The sequence below is a fragment of the Coenobita brevimanus genome, chromosome 7 (assembly GCF_032717465.1).
Source record: "Coenobita brevimanus isolate Jiangsu-jjx chromosome 7, ASM3271746v2, whole genome shotgun sequence".
Taxonomy (NCBI): Eukaryota; Metazoa; Arthropoda; class Malacostraca; order Decapoda; family Coenobitidae; genus Coenobita; species Coenobita brevimanus.
The window spans coordinates 6,061,335-6,085,428 of record NC_136960.1 but is presented as its reverse complement, the minus strand read 5'-3'; the positions used below and the strand labels follow the sequence as shown (position 1 = coordinate 6,085,428).

Below are 24,094 nucleotides of genomic sequence, written 5' to 3'. Positions count from 1 at the left end.
GAGGAACACACTGAGGTGGTTTGGCCATGTGAAGAGGATGGAGGGTGAAAGACTGACGAAGAGAGTGTATTTGAGTGAGGTGGTGGGGGGAAGGGGGAGGAGGAGGCCGAGGATGAGATGGAGGGATGGGTTGGAGAGGTATATGAGAGAGGGGTGTGTGAGTTGGGAGCAGGGCAGTGAAATGGCAGGGGACAGGGCGACTTGGAGGCGATTTGTTTGTGGCCACCCCAAACGAGATTGAGGCGTCTGGTAATATATATATATATATATATATATATATATATATATATATATATATATATATATATATATATATATATATATATATATATATATATATATACACACAAGGAAAGTTAGTCGATGCAAAAGAGAAACTTTTAAGTACCAGGTAATGCTTGTGACAAAAAGAACATTCATACATTTATATTGTTTTCATATTGTTCGTGATCTAGCTGACAGCAAATTTATGTAGTAATCTGACAGATTAACCTAAGCCGGGAACTAATCCAGGGCAGGGGAACAACACTCACTGTCCCGTTCTCCTTAATACCTCCGCCACTGACAACATTTCATTCACACCAGGGACTGAACACAATCGGCTGGCGGTAACCACAAATGAAGTCAAGGTGAACACGGGTCTCGGTGAACAACAGATGCTGGGCAGTTTTATGTGCCCTTTTTAATTACTTCAAAGTGAGGTGTGTGTGTGTGTTACCTCAATCTTTTAAATAATACTTGCTTAGTAAGGCTGGAATAAATTAAAGAAAAAAAGCTCGAGATAAGTCAAACAGGATCTGCACTACTTCATTATTAGGAAAGAGCCAACTGAATGCTTCCCAGCAATTTACAAACCAGCACAGTTTACATCCTGTAAAAAACTGGTGGTAGGTGGAAGCACCCATCATCCACTTACTCAGTGTGAGGCTATCCTCGGGTGACTCTACACTGAATGCCAAGCCAATGTTTTTATGTAAACTGGGAAACCATTTATCCGCTGAGTGGCAACCATATAACCAATTACACGTGTTTCCTGGATATTACAGAACCAATAAAGTGGGTTTGCAGAGTTAGTGATCCACTAAGCTGAGAGGGAAAAAAATCTGCGTAATAAAACAAACATGTTGCTTCGGATTACAAAAGACCAACAGTTTACAACACGGCGGGACAAAGGACATTATGATGGCGGCAACGAGGAATGTAAAGGGTGCAAATGAAAAAGTGAAGAGTGGTTGTGCAGGTGCTTGAAGATGCAAAAATGCAGGCTGACCATGAGCAAATGAAAGGTAAAGGTGTGGGAGAATGAGAATATGTATTGAGGATATGTGGTGGATTGGGTAGGAACGAGAGGGCAAAGGAAGGTGTATGTACCAATGTGTGTAAGAGAAGGAAGGAGAGTATAAGGATGTGCAGATCGACTGGATGGGTATGGGTATGAATGAAAATAGAAATACAAGTACGGGAAAGCACCTATGCCCTGTGAGAGAAGTAAGAGGCTAGAGTAAAATAAGCCTTCTGGGAGAACAATGGTGCATGTTTAGGGAAGTCTGATCGTAGTGAGAGGTGTTTCTTTCTGGTGATATGAATGGTAAAACAAGCAGTGTTGAAAAAGATGGTGTGTTTGGACAGTGACGCGGTACCGATTGAAGTGGAGGAGAATCGCATTGTCGTGGTGGCCGTTTGTGTCAGAAAAGGCGTGGTAATTGTCGATATACTTTTCAGATATAAGTTGATCCACAGGTATACATGGGAGGAGAACTAAATGAATGTAAGGCAATGATTGTGTGTGTGTGTGTGTGTGTGTGTGTGTGTGTGTGTGTGTGTGTAACCAAATGAGGTGGTCTGTGGCTGATTTGGAAAGTATAGGAAATTGCTGAGTGGCTTGTCTGATCATCTCATGGTACTAAAAAAAAAAAAAAATGAGGAAACAAAGGCAGAGGGAGACAGGAGGAAACAGCTGCTGCAAAGAGAGTAGAAAACCTACAAGAGGAGGAAAAGAAGATGGTGTACAAGAGAGAAATGGAAGAGTGAATGTTCATATATGATTTGGAGCAGAGAAGGTGTGAGCAGTGAGTTAGGTGTAAACAGAAGAATTTTGTGCTATGTGATATCTAAGGTTAGGAAAAGAGGTAAGGGGAGAAACAAATGGATCTGGAGAAAACACAGAGTAGAAAGAAAAGGAATGTGGAAAGTGATGAAAAAGTATGGAGAAGGGAAGGGTTAAATACGAAGTGTAAGAGGGTGCACGTGTGAAAAATGAATTACATGACTTCTCTGATAATGCTGAACTAAAACAGGGATGTCTCTCGTCTCCATGGTTGGCCAAAGTATAAAGAGATGGTGTTATAAAGGAAATAAGGTAGGAAAGTGGATGCAAGAGCGTTTTTCGTGAAAGGGATACGTTTCGTACTGTTGCTTGGTGATGACACTGTTCTGTTAGTGAAGATGAGTGGCAGCCGCAGAACTTGGGTAAACAGAGTGTGATAATGAAATAAACGAAATCTGAAAGTGAATGTAACAGAGTAAAGCTGTGGTCTACGAGAGAAACGAAGTCGCGGAATGCATGGTGAGGCTGGATGGTTGAGAAGTGGAGAAGGTGAGAGCAATTAAATATTTAGGTAGTGCGATGAGGAAGAATGGAATTTAAAAGGATGAACTGCAAGACAGAGTACAGTAGGGAAGGAAGGCTGCAAGCACACTAAGGGCAATGATAAGCGGAAGTCAGCATGGAAGGAAGTAAAAAAATAAAAAATGCACCACAGAACGATGATCCCCACTTTACTGTATGGAAGTAAAGCTTGGGCTCTGTTGGAACGACACAAGTGAAGAGTGTAAAAGTGGAAATTAGTTATAGGAAAGAAGTGGATAGACAGACAGAAATGAGGAAGTTAAAGAGCAGTGCTGCGTTGATGTGGATGTGCTGGAAAGTGTTAGCAAAGTATCTAGATTCGGTGTGGCAATGTGAAGAAAATGAAGAATCAGATTCTGAGAGGTGGTGGGGACGATATAGGAAAAAGGATGGAATGGAGAGGAATATAAACTACGTTTGTGTGAGTGTGTAAGGAAGACAGCCTGACGGTGGTAGACAGGGTGACATGGAGGATATTTATCTGTGGCCATTTCTTCTAGAATAAAGGCATCGGGCTAGACACAGACAGACAGACAAACAAAGCATGAAAGAGAGTGTAACATTCGCGTCCTATAACTGGTCAAAGGTCCGACCATTTGACTTTGTTCTGCCACCATTATATTAAATACACTGTTCTCAGACCTTATTACTGTACTTCATCCTTGCCTGACACTCAACCCTTCCACCAAGTTTGGATTAAATCAACTGTCTGAGTAATGGGGTCGAACCTCTGACCTTGCCCTGTAACAATGACCTTTGACTGACTTCTCAAAATCGAAGCACCTCATCTTTCTTTACCACCAACACTTCCCCTACGTTTGATGTACACCTGATCAAAATTCTAAGTTCACCTTGCCCTGTAACTTTGACCTACTGTTCTTGAAAATATTAGTGCACCCCCTTGGCTGACCCTCAATCACTCCACCAGGTCGTTCAAATCAAAAGCTGTTCTGGGTTATACTCTCTCTCTCTCTCTCTCACACACACACACACACACACACACAATTCCCGTACCCCAATAGCAGAATAAGACTGTACTATGGCTTTCATCCTTTCCATAGCAATTCATCGTAAACAGCATAATTTTCCAATATCTTTCTACATCCACCAATGCAGATGGAAAGATGGCAGCTTTTGCAATAAGTTAAAGTGGACACTGGACACAGCAAAACAATTTATATTTTTTTTCCAGAACAACATTTTGTTCTACAATCATTTGCTGACCAATTTCCATGCCTACATAACTCCTTTCCTGGCCAGTCAAGCCCATTATAGTGTCCACAACTTCATTCCTCTCAAAACAGCTCTTGAAGCAGGAGGTTGGATGCCCTGGAACAACAACAGAAAACTCTAATAACGTACAAATAACCTTCTAACGAACAGAAGGGACATGTTCGTAAGGACAAGAGTTCTCAATGATGCAGATGAATAAAAGAAATTTATCGGCAAGAATATATATATGAGGAAGATATTACAACTCTTAAGTTGAAACTTTAAGTAACTGGGTAAGCCTGATGGCAACAAAGAGGAGGCTTGATACAGGAAGACACCAAATGTTTCCTCTGAGAGAGACTCAAGGAAACTAAGTGGCCAATATGAAAATTCTGCGCAAAACTTCAGAGCATTAGTATCACGAAAGAAGAGTTACATTAAGATGGAGATATGGTGGACAAATGATTCTCAGCATTACATCAGAGGAAGTAAAGAAGGAATAGGAAGAATGAAGAGGGGTAAGGGAGGAGGTGAAGACTTAACAGGAAGTGAAGAGGGTTTGGGTGGAATGAAGGAGGAGGTAAAGCAGAAGGTGAAGAAGGAAGGATAAAGAGGGCTAAGGCAGGAAGTGAAGACTTTACATTTGAGGAAGTAAAGAAGGAGTGGGAGGATAAAGAGGGGGTGAAACAGGGGATGATGACTTTAGAAGAAATAAAGAATGATTGGGAAGAGAAAGAGGGGTAAAGCAGATGAAGACTACGTTCGCGGAAGTAAAGAAGGACTGGGAGGACAAAGAGGGGTAAGGCAGGAGGTGAAGACTACATTAGAGAGAGTAAAAAAGGAGTGGGAGGATAAAGAGGGGGTGAAAAGAGGAGGGAAGATTGTCTCATCGCTGATCTTATTTAGGAAGTAGGTGAGTCTGCATTAACTCGCCCCATCCCGACCACCTATCCACCACTGACTCCCCCCAATCCCGACCATTTTAGGATTTTTTTTTTTTTTTTTTTGGCTCAAACCTTCGCTTTTGGTGAGAAACATCGAAAATTCATAGAAAAATCGCTCACCTGAAGTTTAAAACTCATTACAGGTAGGAGTACCTCCTTACCTTACTGGGTTTTCTATCAGGGTGGCACCAAAGAAAACGAGTTCTATGGGAGGATAACTATTTCACACCACTCATAAACGGTATTTATTTATTTATTTACTTGGTACGAATTTATATGTAGTACAAGAGTATATTGGTTTTCAAGCAGTAATATAGGCGTTATAAGCATTGTTTCACTCACTAATACCTGACCTTTTTTTGCCACATTACCTGACCATCATTTCTAGCTGTTTCTTCCTCTAATGCTATGTAAAGTTTTTCCTCCACATTGTCATTGATTGGGGAATCACTCTGGCCCTGAATTTCGTACCGTGGCATGACATGGCTATACTGGCCAGGTCACTGATAACAGGTGAATTGCTGAGACAATGGCATGCAGGGGGGGGGAGGAGGTCATGCTGGGTAAGGCATTGTCCCTGTCTGACATCTTGTTGAGGAAGGTGTCACGTGTATACGTACCAAAAATGACTCGCGAAAATTGAAAATTGTGCAAATTAGGGACCTTGCAATTTTTTCGCGTTTATGTACGTCGACGGGATTGGCAGTGACAAAACGTGTGGACGTTATAGAACGTCGACGGGACGCCACGGGTTAAAGGAACTAGAAAAACTATTTACAGAAAGTTTAAGTTAATGACATGCCCACATCTTTGAAAAAAATGGGTGTATTAATTCACAGAGAGAGAGAGAGAGAGAGAGAGAGAGAGGGAGAGAGAGAGAGAACGATTCTACACATCCTCAGCAAACTCCACACACTCTCAGCCCTTTCCATATCACTCGTCTTTCTGCCCTGCCGTATGCTATCACCAGATCTAAGGCAGGATACACATTTTTTCACCGGTTCACATAATACACTTTAATTATACAGGAGAGGGAGAAGACCTTATAAACATACACATCGGGAGACATCACAAATAATTTGAGAAAAAAAAAATTGCAGGTGGTTTTCACATTCCCAGTTGAAAATGTTGAGCCAATATGTTCACTTTAGCATCACATTAACACATCTGAGTCTAGTATGATGCTAGTAACGAACAAGTGCTATGGAAAGAGTGCTGTTGTTATTGTTATCCCAGTCTCACACTAACATAACCCTGGTGGACTACAGGCTGAAACTGTCCTTCTCCCCAGCCCACTATCCTCCTTCCAATAGACAGGGAGTAAGATGAGGGTCACTAGCATGGCCGGGAAGAGGAGCTGCCTGGCTATATCGGTGCCACCACGTGAAGGCCCCGTTATCCAGGATGTAAGGCTGTGGATATGTCTTGCTCTGCCACCGATCTATAACAAGACATTAATATTATATGGTGCTAGTCACAAAGAAATGTTAGAGAAAGGATGTAAAGAAGCAGGACTGTCGTATTCTGCCACTTAATCAGAGGAAATAAGCTGCAAAATTAAATAAATCGTCACCAAATTTAGGAGAATGAAACATGGTATAAATTTTCACCACTCCACAAAAAAGTGTAAAAAAAATCAATACATGAACACAAATATATTTTCTGAATCACATTATGCCCTTCCTACACCAACCAGACCTAGAACTGTCATCACTCATCTTCGAATGCTGAGTTGTAACAAGGGATTAACACGAGAATATGGCGCTAGTCACAAAGAGGTGCTACGTGCCGCAGTATTATGCTCACTGACAAAGAAAGAATGTTTTCACCCCTGTTTGTTTGTTTGTATGTCTGTTACCAGGATTACTCAAAAAGTAAAAGGAAGATTTGGACCAAATTTGGTTGGTAGATAGCCCATGTCCCAGGGAACAATCGATTAACTTGTGGGGCAGATCCGGCGTATTACAAATTCTGGATCCGGAAAACATTTTTTGTGAAACCCTTATCAGTGATGAGAAAATCTAACCCCTTACGAAGACTGGTTTGGAAACTACGTTGCGCTTGTCGGAGAGATGCGCTCCACTGAGTGCCCCTCTGGTTTTATTCTGGGACTGAACTGCGTGAAATAGGCTGCAAAATGACAAAAATCTGGATCAAGTTAAAGTTTAAGGACTACAGTACCCCGTCCAAAGCTAATGAGAATCCTGATGTTCTCAAGGTGCAAATTATTCCACCCATAAAGGTAGTCAGTAAATACTGTGCCAAATTTGAAGCAGCAAGCACTACTCAAAATTTATCCGAAAAAATATCCTCCTGAAGACTGGTACACTTTTTCCTGGTATACTTTTTCCCGGTGTAATTTTCCTTGGTATACTTTTTCCATGGTATACTTTTCCCCAGGCCAGGGTGTATGTCAGCTCGAGTATATTCATTAGTATAGCTCCAGTCTTGGCTGCCAATATCTGGGAAAGGAGAGTATGGAAATATTATGTGCAGGGAATGTGTAATCAGCTAGCACACACACACACACTCACACACACACACACACACACACACACAAAATTATTATGTTAGAGGAATGTGTGATCAGCTGGAAACACACACACACACACACACACACACACACACACACACACACACAAGGACAATCAGTAGTTAAGGTGCGATTTAGAAGTCACTGAAAAGGCTGCTTGTGGGCAATTAGACAGCCAATAAAAAGCTATATATGGGCAATTAGAGTGTCAAGGAAAAAATCTATGGAAAAGTAGTATGAGCAATTAGACAGCGATTGAAATAAGCTCTACATGCGCATTTAGAGGTCATTGGGAAAAAACTCTATTTGGGCAATTATAAGTCAAGGAAAAAAGCTATATTTGCGCAATTAGAGGGTCAAGGAGAAAAAGCTAAATTGGGCATTTAGACAGCCAATAAAAAGCTATATATGGGCACTTAGCCAATAGAAAGCTAATCTGGGCAATAAGAAAGCCAATGAAGAAAGCTATATCTGAGACAATGTACAGTAAATGCTAACGAAAAAAAGCTATATCTCGACACTGAAAAAACGCTAATAAAAAGCTGTATATATAAGCAATGAGTACAGATGTGAAAATAAACAGAATAAATACTAAAGAATAAATACACACGATCCATTTAGAAACACAGCGATAATTTTCAACAACCACGGATGCGATCTTGTAAACCCATTTATCCAAGCATCCATCCATCATCCAATCCTATGTTGACCCTTGGGGAGCGTAGCAGCCCGGGGCTAGGCAAGTTGGTCCTGACATTTAAGATAAGGGTGACCAGCCTCACTCATCCCTGTCTGGCATTACGTGACCAATAACCCTAACCACCACTTGGATATAAACGAGCACTCAATCCGATTGGAGCGCCTTAATTATTCACTAAACCACCAGGCGCCATAATTTGGTTATATGGTTACCACCCAGTAGAGTAAATGGTTTCTTGGTGTACAGGAAACCATTTGGCTTGTCACTCAGCGTAGAGTCACCCACAGACAGAAGGAAGGGGAAAGAATGAAGGAAAAAAAGACAGAAGAGGGAGTGTAAAGTCACCCGTAGGCAGGAGGTGGAAAGAATGAAGGAAAGAAAGACAGAAGAGGAAGGATAGACGAAAGGAAAGAACAGACACCAAAGCAGCACAACATCGAGTGAGTGGATAGTGAACGCCAAATACAGTAATAATAATAATAATAATAATAATAATAATAATGATAATAAAAAAGATGATGATGATGATAATAATAATTTGATGATAATATTATTATTATTAATAATAATAATAATAAAGATTTCGCACATGAATCCACGAAAAAAACCGCATGTAAAATAAGATACCAATACCGCATATTGTTACACCTTATGGGCCGGTACTCTCCCTAGCACCTCTTCCTTAGCGATTTATTTCTGGATATGAGAGGTTGATATCCTTCTGAACGTTATTTATGCAGAGTATGAAGATATTGGAAGGATTTATGCAACACAGAAAAGGTGTAATAAGCAAAATGAATCGCTCAGGAAGAGGTGTTAGAGAGGTAATACACACTTCCAAGCACATTTCAGTAAACCCACACCAACTCCATGCTGTTATAAGTCGTCATGCACGGTTTCCCTAGATTGCCATGCACGGTTTCCCTAGACTGACATGCACGATTTCCCTATCGCATGCCCAAAGTTCTCTGCCCTAATCATACTGCCACAAATTCCACTTATTCCTTCACCCCATACCACAATACCGTCATGCATAGCTTCTGAAACAACTCTGTGCATGACTAACACTCACTCTCTTACATGCATTATTTTATCTATTATTATTATTACAGGTGACAGCAGGGGCCGACTACCACCTACTAACTTGATGTAGTGCCGCCTACTTCTTCCTTCACCTTTATCATTCTTTTTCTGTGTCTGCCCTCCTCTTCTCCCATGCCCCGATCTTTCCTGTCACTTTTTATTACTTTTCTTCCCTTTTCAGGTGACTTTACACCTAGTGACAAGCCTAATGGTTTCCTGTAAGCCAGAAAATAATTTGCAACGTTGGGTGGTAACCATATAACCAACGTATAGGAGTTACCTACGTGTCAAAAAGTGGCTTGGCGAAGGGTTAGTGCCCCTCCCCGTAAAACAATAAACTCAAACGGCCACCCTTTTTGGGATTGTGACGTCTGGCTATACAGTGGACAGATAGATAGTTTGAGACAGATAGACAGATTATTATTATTATTATATTTTCCTATGTCACTACATCTCTGGACTAAAGCGATACTCCTGTCTAGTATGAGCTCTGAAGGCCTTATATTTTTACTTCCAAGGCAACAGAGGGAGTCACTGTGGCGGTGATCATGCCACCTACTTGGGTACTAAATCACCCCCATGCATTCCACACTTTCAAATCAATCATCCCTCTCATTCACCATCACTGTCAATTTTGCGATTTTTTTTTTTTCATACAGCACTAAGATATATTTTCACTTATTGACCTTTTGGGGGACAGAGGGGATATTTATTATGGTTTTTAATAACACAATAGTAATTTTAGCTTCTTTGTGCTTAGCGATTTTCTAGCACGTTTTGAGGGGATGGGTAGCAGCCGTGGCTCAGTGGGTTAGAGCGCTCCGCTCTGACCGAAGGGTCGGAGGATCGAATCCACCCAAGGGTCACTGGTAGACATCAGGAAGGGCATCCGGTCATAAAATGCTACACGCTCCTCTACCCAGGGGCAACGCCTTAGCCCTTATCCAAAAAGGGGTACCTGACGTAAAACTCACTATATTAGCGTGGTTTGTGAATTCGCTTTAGCAGTTTTAACCATTACAATCCCTCTCACTCATACACCCCTCTCAAACACTGATGCACCCCTCTCACTCATACACCCCTCTCAAACACTGATGCACCCCTCTCACTCATACACCCCTCTCACTATACATCCCTCTCACACACACACCCCTCTCAAACACTAATATACAGTACCCTTCCCACTCTTACAACCCTCTCAAACACTGATGCACTCCTCTCAATCATACACTCATCTCACCCATACACCCATCTCACTCATACACCCATCTCATTCATACACCCCTCTCACGCACACCATTTCAAAGATTCACATATGTCACTGAAACTTCATCACAGCCCCCATGAAACACTTATCACTCCTCTGAAATACTCACACATCCCTCTGAAACATTTACATACTCCTCTGAAACACCCAGGCAACACTCATCCATTCTTCTGATACACTCATACTTTTCTCTGAAACACCATCATCCATGCCTCTGAGCCATGGACCCTTCTGAACACCTCTCGAACAAACATGCAACTAAAACACCCATGCATCCGTTTCTCCATCATGCACGTCCCTGAACAGCCATGCACCCATGTGACACCCTCATCATGCACCGTCCCTCCCACCCGCAAGGCAGCCAGCGTGTGAAGCGACCGACACCATAAGCCAGGCAAACGTACCCGTGTTAGACAAGTGAACCCGGCCAGCCAGTGGAGTAGAAGCCGCATTGCTGCTGCTGTTATTGTGGTGAGCTTTACCATGCAGACTTATCAGACTATCTGGCCAGAACCTGGTGGCCGAGGACTTGGGGTTGTGTGCCTTGGTCTTCTTGGTCTTCTGGTCCGGCGGGGTTGAGGCCTCGATCATGGGCTGAAGGATGCGGCGGCGGGCATTGATGAACCAGTTGTTGACCTGTAGTAGGGTGAGGTGCGTCTGCGCCGCGATGTGCCGCTTCTCGTCCTCGCTCGGGTACGGGTGCTGCAAGGGTAAGGCCTAGTTAATTATCATCATTTTCATTATTGTCATCATAATTTTCAAGAACACCATCTTTACCGCCACTAATAATAATAATAATAATAATACCCTGGTGTTTTGTTTCTTAAAAGCGCCAGTTCTTCCCAATGAATTCTCTAGCCCTACAAACACCTTTACAACCAGTGCACTTGGAACACAAATTGAACCTTCATGAACGGAGTATTTGGAGCACAGACTGAACCTCCATTAACAGATTATTCAGAAGACCAATCCATAAATCATTATAAAAATCAACACAAGATCAATACGTGAGCCAGTGTCATCTCTTTCACTACGATTTCTTATTTCCCACTGAGATCACGCCACCACAAGACGATTTTATTCCATTTCGACCTGAGTACTTGAGGGGTTAAGGAAGGCCATATCTAACCCCTCTAAATCCCTACGTCTATCGCACTCTTAATAAAATCGTCTGGCGGTGACAGTAAGATTCAAAAACAAAAACACGTGTTAGGCTTGAGGAGGCTAACAGGCAAGGAATATTCAGACGCAGCCTTCTTGAGTATGATTTTCTCAGGTGAATATTATAGATTCTGACAACCTGATTGATGGGTAACTTGCACTTTAGCTGTGAGATAAAATATACGCCCAAACTTCGAACATAACTCATTATAATCATCGTCATCACCATCATCATCAACATCATCAACATAAACAAGCTGAGTCGGATAAAGAGACGGAAAAATGTAACATCATCAACATCATCATCATCATCATAACCCTCTTCAGAAACAAGGTGGGCTGGATCAAGAAACATGAAAAATTTAACTCATCATCATCATCATCATCGAGAGTTTTCTAGTTTGATCATGTAATGACACGAAGAGAGGCTTAAATGGACTGGACTAGGGTCGCTTAGTCTCGGGTTCCTACGTCTTCAGTGAGGAAATATGAGCCTCTGCGCTTTGCCGTGAGGTGAGACGCAGGCAAGGGGACAAGTAGTTTTGACGGCGACTGTACATATCAAAAACAACCGAACGACAGTATGAAGGTAAATATTCCCCGTGAGTGATCTGATAGCGAGAATGATTCGAGGTTAACTTAATGAAAAACGCCATGACCTGCAATTACACCGTGCCCTGACGACCAATAATGCCTGTCAGTGGTGTAGCAACCCGGAGAGAAATGAGTTTGGGTGTATTAATTAAAATGTGTAAGTGTACGGGGTGTTGATACGGGGATGATATGAATCTCGGTGAATTAAAGAGGATAAGTGGGTCCAATAAATCGTAAAAAATGAGTAATAATCGAAAAATAAGAAAAGTGTGATTACATAGTTGTTAAAAATGACGATTATACAGGAAGTTGTAGATAATAAAAAATATGATTATGGAGGTGAAAAAGTGCGATTATAGAGGTTAAAAGTATGATTACACAGGAATTTATACTCCGACTAAACAGTGTGATAAAAAGTATGATAATAAAGGATGCAGGTGTAGAAGTTGATAAAAATACAGTATTATCATTGGAGAAACTGAAGGCTGAGTAAAATAAATAAACAGATAGATAAATAAACAGACAGATAGATAGATAAACTGATAGATAGATAGATAGATAGATAGATACTCACGACAATATGCTGGAATAGCCAAGCCTTCATGACTGCTGTGGCATGCTTGGGAAGGACCCCCCTCTTTTGGCGCCGCGGCCCCCCGTCCTCCTCCTCCTCGCATGACGGCGGGGTTAGGGGGGCTGAAACAAGGTCACCCTCACTCCCTTGACCTCGAATCCCTCATAGGACTCTCTCATACGCTAAGCACTCTATAAGGTCACTCTAAGGCGGTGTTGCTGTCCTTACTGTCTCTCTCTCTCTATTCACTCTATAAAGTCACTCTAATCAAGGTTGTGGCGGTCCTCTCCTCTCTCTCAGTACTGTCTCTCATACGCTAAGCACTCTATATGTTGTGGTCCTTTTTATGATGTCTCGTTCATGTCTCTCTCATACTAATCTCGTTCCTGTCTCATACTAGTCTCGTTCCTGTCTCTCATAATAATCTCGTTTCTGTCTTAAAATAATGGAGTCAATATTCATCGTCTGTCACCGCCTGAACCCCCAAAACTCTCACATACCTTGTTACTGTCAATACTAGTCACTGCTGCTGTCTGTCACTGTCTGTCACATACTCCGGTACTCACTATCACTGCGAAAGTCACTGTTATATCCTCTCCTACTGTCTTCATCGCTGTCACTTTATCCTCTTTACTCTAACCTGGCCTAAAATTGCTGTCTCTCCATCTTGAATGCTAAGTTGTAGCATTAAATTAACGTCAGACTATGGTACTAGTCACGAAGAAGTGCGCTGGAAAGGATGTACTGCCAGAGTATTGTCTTTTTCTGCCACTGAGCATCAAAAGGACGAAAATCTGGGCCAAGCTGGAGTAAATTCATTCTTGTTAGCTTACTGTCACATACACCATACTGTCACTCACTGTTATTTACACTATTACTGTCTATATCCTTGCTATTATCACTGCCACTGTACCCTCACTGTTGGTCTCTGTCACTGTTGGATCTGTCACAATTACTGTCATCTCCATTATCACTATTCACTGCAGCCACTGTCTAATTTGCTGTCTTCTCTGTCCCCCGTCACTGGCCTTCTGTATCGCTGTCTTCACTTCCATAATCCGTCGCATCAATCGACATCATTTTTTTTGTCTGTCTACTGTCTATATACTTCTGTTACTGTCATTATTACTTTCCATCTGTCACAAATTATCATAGTCAGTCTCTCTATATCAGCTTTTATTTATTTATTTATTTAAAGGAGGAGGTGCAAACTGAAAGCCCACACGCGCTGTCTTTTCCATAGTGTGTTAAAAGCGAAAACCGATTTACCAACATCCATTCATTTCGATATGCCTGGCCACATGCGGTAAAAACTGGAGGTCATAGGCAGGGGGAAGGAGAATCCGGGAAAAATGGTTCTGAATTCACTTCTAGGCGAAAAGAAGGACTGAGAATACTTTGCTCTCAGCGTTACTAGGTCCAGGAAACTTTTGGCTCTCACGGTCATTCACAGGACAGTTAGGTGCAAAAGTTCGTCTGTTATTTCACTGTGTCTACTCCGTCATACTTCGTTATACTCCCTGACGCATCATATCCAAGAAACTCACTGATATGACGAGAAACATACCAAACGTCTCTCTGCCGTGGAATATCAGCCAGCAGAGAAGTGAAAGGTAGAGGTGAAATATTAGGCGAAGTAGAAGAGGTGAAATATTAGGCAAAGTAGAAGGGGTGAAATATTAGGCAAAGTAGAAGGGGTGAAATATTAGGCAAAGTAGAAGGGGTGAAATATTAGGCAAAGTAGTAGAAGGGGTGAAATATTAGGCAAAGTAGAAGGGGTGAAATATTACGCAAAGTAGAAGGGGTGAAATATTAGGCAAAGTAGAAGAGGTGAAATATTAGGCAAAGTAGAAGGGGTGAAATATTAGGCAAAGTAGAAGGGGTGAAATATTAGGCGAAGTAGAAAGGGTGAAATATTAGGCAAAGTAGAAGGGGTGAAATATTAGGCAAAGTAGAAGGGGTGAAATATTAGGCAAAGTAGAAGGGGTGAAATATTAGGCAAAGTAGAAGGGGAGAAATATTAGGCAAAGTAGAAGGGATGAAATATTAGGCAAAGTTGAAGGGGTGAAATATTAGGCAAAGTAGAAGGGGTGAAATATTAGGCAAAGTAGAAGGGGTGAAATATTAGGCAAAGTAGAAGGGGTGAAATATTAGGCGAAGTAGAAAGGGTGAAATATTAGGCGAAGAAGAGGTGAAATATCAGGCAAAGAAGAAGAGGTGAAATATTACGCCAAGTAGAAGAGGTGAGATGTCAGGCGAAGTAGAAGAGGTGAAATATTAGGTGAGGAAGAAGGGGTGAAATATTAGGCGAAGTAGAAGAGATGAAGTATTAAGCGAAGCAGAAGGGGTGAAATATTAGGATGAGGTGAAATATTAGGAGATGAAGATGAAGAGGTGAAAAGGGCGAAGTAGAAGAAGTGGAATATCAAGGCGAAGTAGAAGAGGTGAAATATTAGGCGAACATCTGTCCCCATCTAAATATTTTCTTGCGTTACTTGAGTCACTGTCAATTGCCAGCACTGAGTAGGCTTGGTTTTGGCGGTACTGCTGTCAGCTGCTGTCTTCCTTGTCTCAGTGGCAATGTCAGTCACTTGTCAACTGCGTCTCTCCCTGTCAATAATAATAATAATAATAATAATAATAATAATAATAATAATAATATCTTTCACACTGACAAAAAATATCAAAATCTTACCTTATCTTTCATAGTGTCAAAAATAAAATAAAAACCAACGAATATCTTTCATACTACAAGAAAAAAAAAATCATTCACACTGCCAATTATATAACATCCTTCATACTGCCAAAAATATACAATTCTAAAAACATGCCTATCCTTCATACTGTTAAAAATATGAAAATCTAAACATATACTATCATTCATATTATAACACAACTACCATTCACACTACAACAACTACCATTCACACTTCAACAACTACCATTCACACTTCAACAACTACCATTCATACTCCAATGATAAAATTATAAACTGCTGAGAATAATAAAAAATAAAGTAACTCCATTCCAATAAAGTAGAATTATTACTGACTTCTATAAAATACCTTAAAAGATACCTTGAAGAAAATTATAATGGCTTTTCACACCTAGAGATGAAGTGAGGAGCAAGGGACAAGGTACGAGGTATGAAAGGGGGAGAACTATCATCATTCAGGACCAGGGAATCCTCTCCCTACCTCGCAGTCTTACACACACACACAGACACACTATATCCACGTTCTTTTCTTCAGTCTGTGTAGTTAATGAGGCTGCACACACACACACACACACACACACACACACATACACAGGTCATTCTTGAACAGTCACACAATAAGTCACTGAACATCCTGCAATCACCCCATCACCAAGACCACTACAACAATCACATTAATCACAAACTCAGTTATACTCCACCACAATCACTCAATCACCCAAAGAGAATAGGCTTACAATCACAAGCCTAGTCATATTTCACTGCAATCACACGGCCGCAATACAGCACCACGGCACAATCACACATCTGTACAATCACAGTCTCAGCACAGCACAAGGACACACTCAGCACAACACATTCAGGACGGTGCTGATGCTGACCCAGTAAGTTGATGATGCTGGTCTCCGGCGGGGGAGGGCAAGGGTGCGCTCCGATCTGCGAGAGTGGGGTGCTGCCTTGGATGAGGGTGGGGGAGGCGGGGGAGGGCAGGGAGGAGGCAGGGGAGGCGTGGCCGAGGGTGGAGGTGGGCGTGGTAGGGGGGCCTGGCAGGGTCTTGGTCGAGGTAGTGGTGGTGGTGGTAGTTGTAGTTGTGGTAGTGATGATGGGAGAACCTCGCGAAGGGTGGTGGTGTTGTTGCTGGTGGTGGTGATGGTGGTGGTAGTTGTGGTGGTGGCTCTCAGGTAGGTGGTGGAGGTGGTTGTGGTGGTGGTGGTGGTACTCTGCCTGCTGGTGGTGGTGGTGGTGGTGGTGGTGTGGCTGCGACGGGACCTGGAGGCTGAAAGCGGCTTGTTGCGTCGGGTGCGTGGTTGTGGCCATCCCTCCCGCTAATACCTGTCTTGGTGCGCTAACTACCTGAAAGAAAGGGAGACATGATGCCCACACCGCACGCGTTAACAGACAGCGATAGACAGGGGCAGGGAGATGATAGACAGGGGGGAGGGAGATATGATAGCCAAGGGGGAGATATGATAAACAAGGGAGAGATGTAAAGAGTGGGAGGGAGATATGGTAAACAAAGGAGAGACATAAGCGACACTAACTACGTGAAAGAGACATGATGAAACACACTGTAAGCATTAACTAACCATGATACTTGTGTAATTCACCGGGTCGGTCAGGATCACTTGATGGTCGTGATTGTCAGCTTTTACCCTCCCGGAAGGGAGCTGAGAGCTCATATAGTCCGATCTAAGGGCAAGGCTGCGACCTTCACACACGCACACACCCGTCCCCTTGCTCAAGGGGGACAGTAACCACCCACTTCGTCAGTGAAACTTTTCGCAACCTGAGCGAGGCGCGAACTCCCGTCCACCAGTTGGCATGCGAGAACGTTACCACTGCACCAGCGAGCGGTGTGTGTGTGTGTGTGTGTGTGTGTGTGTGTGTGTGTGTGTGAGAGAGAGAGAGAGAGAGAGAGAGAGAGAGAGAGAGAGAGAGCGATAAACAGGGGAGTACAGGGACACGTCTGATGAAAAAGTGGGGGAGACATAATAAAGAGGGGAAACAGACATGAAAAAAAGAGCAAAATGAGAGATAATAAACAGGGTCAGCCGCTGTATAAATAGACAAAAGGCTGAAAATTTATCTGTACATTAACACCTACTGTTTAATATACAGTATATTTATCAGAAACCATCAATACATAAATAAATAAATGTGTAAATAAATCAAGGAATTATCTGTCATTACTGAAAAAGAAATGGAATACTTATCTTACTGTAAATATCTGGACTTTTACGTGATGTATTGTGAATTGTCTCTGCTAAAGATGGTGGTGGTGGTGGTGGTGGTGGTGGTATTGATGATGATGACTTACTGGGGCACCCTTTCACTACGATGATCTCTTAATTGACATATTCTTTCTTCCTCCAGACGATTTTGTTCAAATTTTGGTAGATTTTTTTTTTCTTCTTATCCTCCTTTCACTCTAACTTGGCCTAAAATTGCCAGCTCTCCATCTTGAATGATTTGTAGCAAGAGATTAACACTGGAGTATGATGCTAGTCACGAAGAGGTGCTATAGAAAGGATGCATGGTGTTGAGTTGTAACAAGAAATAAACACTAGAATGCGATGCTAGTCATGAAGAAGTGCTATGGAAAGGATGTAGAGCCGTAGCAGTGTCTTATTTCTGCCATTGTGTTATGTGAAGTAAGCTGCCAAAGGACGAAAATCTGGGCTAAATAAAGGCGAAAAGGGTAAAGAGTAAAGCAAGGGAGGGAGGGAGGGAGAGAGAGAGAGAGAGAGAGAGAGAGAGAGAGAGAGAGAGAGAGAGAAAGGAGGTACATGTAGGCTGGTCACGGACTGTTAATGTTGGGCAGTGTCAGGTGGTCCCAGTTTTTGTTCCCACCCCTCCTACTCCTTCCTTCCTTCCCCATTCTCTTCCTTCTCTTTCTTTCTTCCTTCCTACTTTCCTTCTTTCTTTCATCCCTCCATATAGTATTCATTTCTTCCTTCTCCTCCTTTTTTCCTTCTTCCTCTCCTTTCCTTCCAACTCCATCTTCTACTTCCACCTTCCGTCTTCTCTCTCTGTTTTAATCCTTTCTTCCGTCTTCCTTTCCTTTCTTTTCCTTCCTTCCTCTCTATCTTTTGTTTCTTCCTTCCTACCTTCATTATTCATTACCTCCTTCCCCTCTTGTTTTCCGTCATTCTTTCCTTCTTCCTTCCTTACTTTACACCTTTCCCCCCTTTTCTTCCTTCTTTCATTTCTTTTTTTCAATTTTTTCTTCTTTCTACCTTCCTTCTTTTACTCCTTTCCTCTTTCCCCTCCCTCTTTCTTTCCTTCCTTCCTTCCTTGTTTCACCCCTTTCTCCCTTCCTTTCACTTCCTTTTTTTCTTCTCAATTCCTTCCTTCCCTCCCTCCCTTCCTTTGCTCCTTTCCTTCCTTCCTTCACTTCCTGTTTTACTCCTTTCTTCCTTCTTTCACCTGCATCTTCCTTCCTTCCTTCCTCCCTTATCCTTCCCCTTTGTCTTTACTTGTTTCTGTCTGTCCTTCATTCGTCTCCCCTTCTTCCTTCCTTCTTTCCTTCGTTTCCCTCCTTACTTCCTGCTCCATCGCTCTAGCCTCATTCCTCATCCTTTTCTAACTCTCCTTCCTTCCTTCCGCTTCTCTTTCTCTTTACTTCTTTCCTCCTATTCTCTTTTCACACTTCTTTCTTCCCATTCCTTCATTTTGTCAATTTTATCCTGTGTCCTTATTCCTTCTTATTGTACTCTCTCTCTCTCTCTCTCTCTCTCTCTCTCTCTCTCTCTCGTACACATGTGCGAAAAATCGATATCAAACCACGAATACAAGTTATCTACCACAGCTACCACCATAACCACAACCATTATCACCACCAATACCACAACCACAACCACAATTACCACAGCTACAACCATCACCACTATAACCACAATCAGCTTCCACAATCATCAAAACAATCCCCACCACAACTACCACCACAGCTACCACAATCGTCACATGGGGGCCTAGTGTTCATTACCACAGCCTCATAACCCTCGCTACTCTCTCTCTCTCATAACTTCCTCCCTTCCTTCTCCTCCTCTCTCTTTTCCCTGTCTCCTTTCCTTCCCATTCCCCGCCACTTTCTTTCTCATCCTCCCCCCTCTCTCCCTGCTTCCAATTCTCTCTTTCCCTCTCCCATTCCTCTTTTTTCCCTCCATCACTCCCCTCTACATCCTCTTTCCTCCCAAATTACTCTCTTCCTCCCTTCCCCTCTCCCCATTCCGCTTTCTCCCTCCCCTCCCCAATCCTCTCTTCTCACTCCCTGCTCACTCTCAATTGTCCACTCCCCCTTCCCTTCCCCCTTACTCCCCATTCCCCTCTCTCTCCCCTTACCAATTCTTCCTTCTCCCCATTCCATTCACTCCCTCCTCCCTCCCCATCCTTCTTTCTCTCTCCTCATTCCTTTCTCTCCCTCCCCTTCCCTCCCCATTACCCTTTTCTCCCTCATCTATCCCTCCCAATTCTCATCTCTCTCTCCCTCCCTCTCCATTCCCCTCTCCTCCACTCCCTCCCTCCCTCCTCAGTTTCCTTTCTCTATCCTTCCTCATTCCCCTCTCCTGTCCATCCCCCCCCTCTCTCTCTCTCTTCTCTCTCTCACATTATCTCCCTCCTCCTCCACTTGCCTCCCTCCCTCTGCTTAATAAAGTACTAGGCTCTACCAGCTTGCCCATATTACACCTTATTTATCTATTTATCTATCTACTTATTTCTTTATCTTACTTTACTTCTTCATCTACTACTACTACTACTACCACCACTGCTACTATTGTTATTATTATCATTATTATTATTACATTATTGTTATTATTATTAACACGAGGGAATATGCGGCATAGAGAGAGAGAGAGAGAGAGAGAGAGAGAGAGAGAGAGAGAGAGAGAGAGAGAGAGAGAGAGAGAGAGAGAGAGAGAGAAGGGCGGGGCAGCAGAAGTTGATGGTAGGATTTGGTGGTTATAAGAGGGTCACCGCCAAGTTTACCTCTCTCTCTCTCTCTCTCTCCTTTTTCCCTCCCTTTCTTCCTCCCTTCCATTCTCCCTCTTTTCGTCCCTACCCCTTCTTCCCATCCTTCTCCCTTCCTTTCCTTCTCTCTCCCTTCATCCCTCTCTCTCCCTTCATCCCTCTCTTCTTTCTCCTCCTCTTCTCTTATTTCCCGTCTCCCTTCCTCCCTCCCTCCTTCCTCCTATATCTTTATTCCTCTTCCTTCTTCCCTCTTTCTACTTTCTCCCTTTTTTTCCTTCTCCCTCCTATCCTCCCTTCTCCCTCATCTCCTCTCCCCTCTACCCTATCTCCTCCCCTTTTTCCTCTCCCTTCTCCCGTCTTCCCTCCCTCTTCTCGTATTTTCCTCTTCTCTTTTTCTCCCTCCCGTACTCTCTCCTCCTTTAGTCCCTCCCTTCTTTCCTCCAATTTCTCTCTCTCCCTTCCCTCCCCTCCTTCCTTATACTCCCTCCTCTCTCTCATAACATCTCTCCATCTAAACCGTCTGTCTAAACTGCTCTATTCATGTCTCTCTCTCTCTCTCTCTCTCTCTCTCTCTCTCTCTCTCTCTCTCTCTCTCTCTCTCTCTCTCTCTCTCTCGTTAAGTAATAAGTAAAGAAATATGCAAATGAAAGGGCACAAGAAAGAACAAAAAAAGAGAGGAATGAACAACAAACGAGTATGAGAGAGAGAGAGAGAGAGAGAGAGAGAGAGAGAGAGAGAGAGAGAGAGGCAATAAGGCAGACTCAGAAGGAGAGGGTCCAGGATATTGGGATCACACGCTGTCATCTCCAGAATTTTACATCAGCTCTCTCTCTCTCTCTCTCTCTCTCTCTCTCTCTCTCTCTCTCTCTCTCTCTCTCTCTCTCTCCATGTTTCCTTCAATTCATCTTTATCTCACTCCCATGTTCATAATTCTCTCTCTCACTCTCTCTCTCTCTCCTTAATTCCCCTCCCACTCAGAGCAAACTCACATTCAATATTATAACAGAGAAGCATCATCATCATCATCATCATCATCATCATCATCACCACCACCACCAATATTAATATCATCATCATCATCATCATCACCACCACTACCACCACACTAATTTTCAATATTAATACTACTACACTCCAAAAAGACGAATGTGAAAATACAAAAAAATAAATAAATAAATAAATAAATAAATAAATAAATATGAAAATTATAATAAGTCTTGAATAAAAATAGACACAGTTCCATTTACTCATCAGTACAAACTTCGAAGCATACAATATACACAGAAAGTATACCCCAAAATACACGATATACCCATGGAAATATACCCTCAAATACACAAGATATACCCAGGAAAATATAGCCTAAAATACACAAGATAAACCCATGAAAATATACCCTAAAATACACAAGATATACCCATGATAATATACCCTAAAATACACAAGATATACCCATGGAAATATACCCTAAAATACACAGAATATTTACCCATGAAAAATACACCTAAATACACAAAGTATACCCCAAAATACACGATATACCCATGAAATATACCCTAAAATACGTAAGATATACCCATGAAATATACCCTAAAATACGTAAGATATACACATGAAATATACCTTAAAATACACAAGATATACCCAAGAAAAAGACACCAAAATACACAGAAGATAAAACCCGGGAAGATATACCAAAATATACACGATATACCCAAGAAATATACCCTAAAATACACAGAAAATACAGCCAGGAAATGTACACCGAAATATACAAAAGATATAATTAGGAAAGATACACATAATATACGGAACATTATCGTAACCTAAAACACATACATGTACGCATAAAGACGGGAATTCATACATAAAAAAGACGTACACACACACACACACACACACACACACACACACACACACCACTTGAGGTAATATCTATCATGAGAACACTTAAAGGAGAAAAAAACACACACAAACACACACGCAACTCAACTCTTACGTAAGGGAACAATCTCTCTCTCTCTCTCTCTCTCTCCATTTTATATTTATTCCCTCTCTTAACTGTCTCCCTCTCTATGATATGTTGAGAGAGAGAGAGAGAGAGAGAGAGAGAGAGAGAGAGAGAGAGAGAGGGAGAGAGAGAGAGAGAGAGGGAGAGAGAGAGAGAGAGAGAGAGAGAGATGAAAAGAAGCCAAAACTACGAAGACACAAAAATCACCCACAATTTCTCTCTCTCTCCTTCCACTCCCCCCCCTCTCTCCCTCTCTCTCTAACCCACAGACCGCCACAAGATCGAAAATCCCACCGATTCCCACACAACCTCCACCCTTACGGACCTCTTATAAAAACCCAGCTCTCCGCTCCGCCATCCCAAGCTTCTTTCTAAAGCTCTTCTATGTCTGCCTTCAAAGTGGGCGATTTAGTGAGCTTTTATGGTGACAGACCTGCGTTGCCCTGACTTACGGAGCTGGGGAGGGAGGGGGAGTGAGGGGAGAGGGAGAGGGGAGGGGGAAAGAAGGAGGGGGTGGGGATATGGGAGAATAGGGGAAGGTAAGGGGATGGGAGGAAAATGGTGAGGGATGGTGATAGGACAGAGAGAGAGAGAGAGAGAGACTGAACAAGAATAAGAACAAATGAAAAAAATAAGAAAAACCTAACAATAAATAATAATAATAATAATAATAATAATAATAATAATAATGACAATAACAATAAAACTACAGGATGTGTCAAAACGATTATTGGAAAACTAACCTCTTGAGTCCGATGATTTTTCCCCTACCTCCAGACCCCTTAATTAAGCTTAGGTAAGTTCTCGTACTGAAGGGGTTACTACTGTCCTTCATCTACTATCTCTTTATCTACTAATACCTTACTATCTTTACTAATATCTATGTCATTCCTATCTCTTACTGCTACCTACCTTATTTACTATCTTACCTACTACTATCCTATCTACAGTATACGTACAATACATCTTATCTACCATCTTTACTCATATCTATATTTCTTACCCATTATTATCTGTTATTCATCTCTTATCTATTCTCATCGTTCTTCCCTCCTCCTCCTCCTCTCTCCATTTTTCCCGCTTCTTTCTTATTTTCCTCTGTCCCCCCCTTCCTTCCTTCAATTGTCCTCCATTTCTCCTCACTTCTCTCCCTATTTTCCCTCCTCCCTTCCACTCTCCTCCATCCTCATACTTGCTCCCTCTCTCCATCCTTCTACTTTCCTCCATCCTCCCTCCCTCTTCCTTCTCACTTTCCTCCCTCCTCCCTCTCACTTTCCTCCATCCTCCCTCCCTCCTTCCTCTCACTTTCCTCCATCCTTCCTCCCTCCTTCCCCTCACTTTCCTCCATTCTCCTCCTCAAGTTTCCTCTCAGCACCTCCCGTAATCCTCCTCTCTAAAGTTCCTTCTCTTTCTCCTCCTTTTTATATTCATCTTTCTCCTCTTCCTCCTCCTTCTCATTTTTCCTCCTCCTCCTCATCTTCTTTCTCCCCCTCTTCTTCTTCTTCTTCTTCTCCTCCTCCTCCTCCTCCTCCTCCTCCTCCTCCTCCTCACGCTCCTTCCCCTTTCCTCTCACACTCATCAGCTTCACAGTTTTTCTTTCTTTTCCTTACAAAACCTTTCTAACATACTTTATTTTAGTTCATGTTATTATTATTATTATTATTATTATTATTACTTCTGCTACTACTATTACTATTATTAT

The 24,094-nt window shown here is 42.3% G+C and overlaps 1 protein-coding gene across 1 annotated transcript in view; it reads right to left on the bottom strand.

Moving 5' to 3' along the window:
* LOC145404425 (homeobox protein PKNOX1-like) overlaps positions 1-24,094 on the bottom strand; it is a 152,892-nt gene that overhangs the window by 3,051 nt on the left and 125,747 nt on the right. Inside the window, exons 4-6 of the mRNA XM_080275946.1 lie at positions 16,295-16,766; positions 12,698-12,819; positions 10,773-11,070 (exon numbers count right to left, since the gene is read on the bottom strand). Of these exons, the coding sequence (XP_080132072.1) occupies positions 10,773-11,070; positions 12,698-12,819; positions 16,295-16,766 (892 nt within the window). The remainder of the gene's footprint in view (positions 1-10,772; positions 11,071-12,697; positions 12,820-16,294; positions 16,767-24,094) is intronic.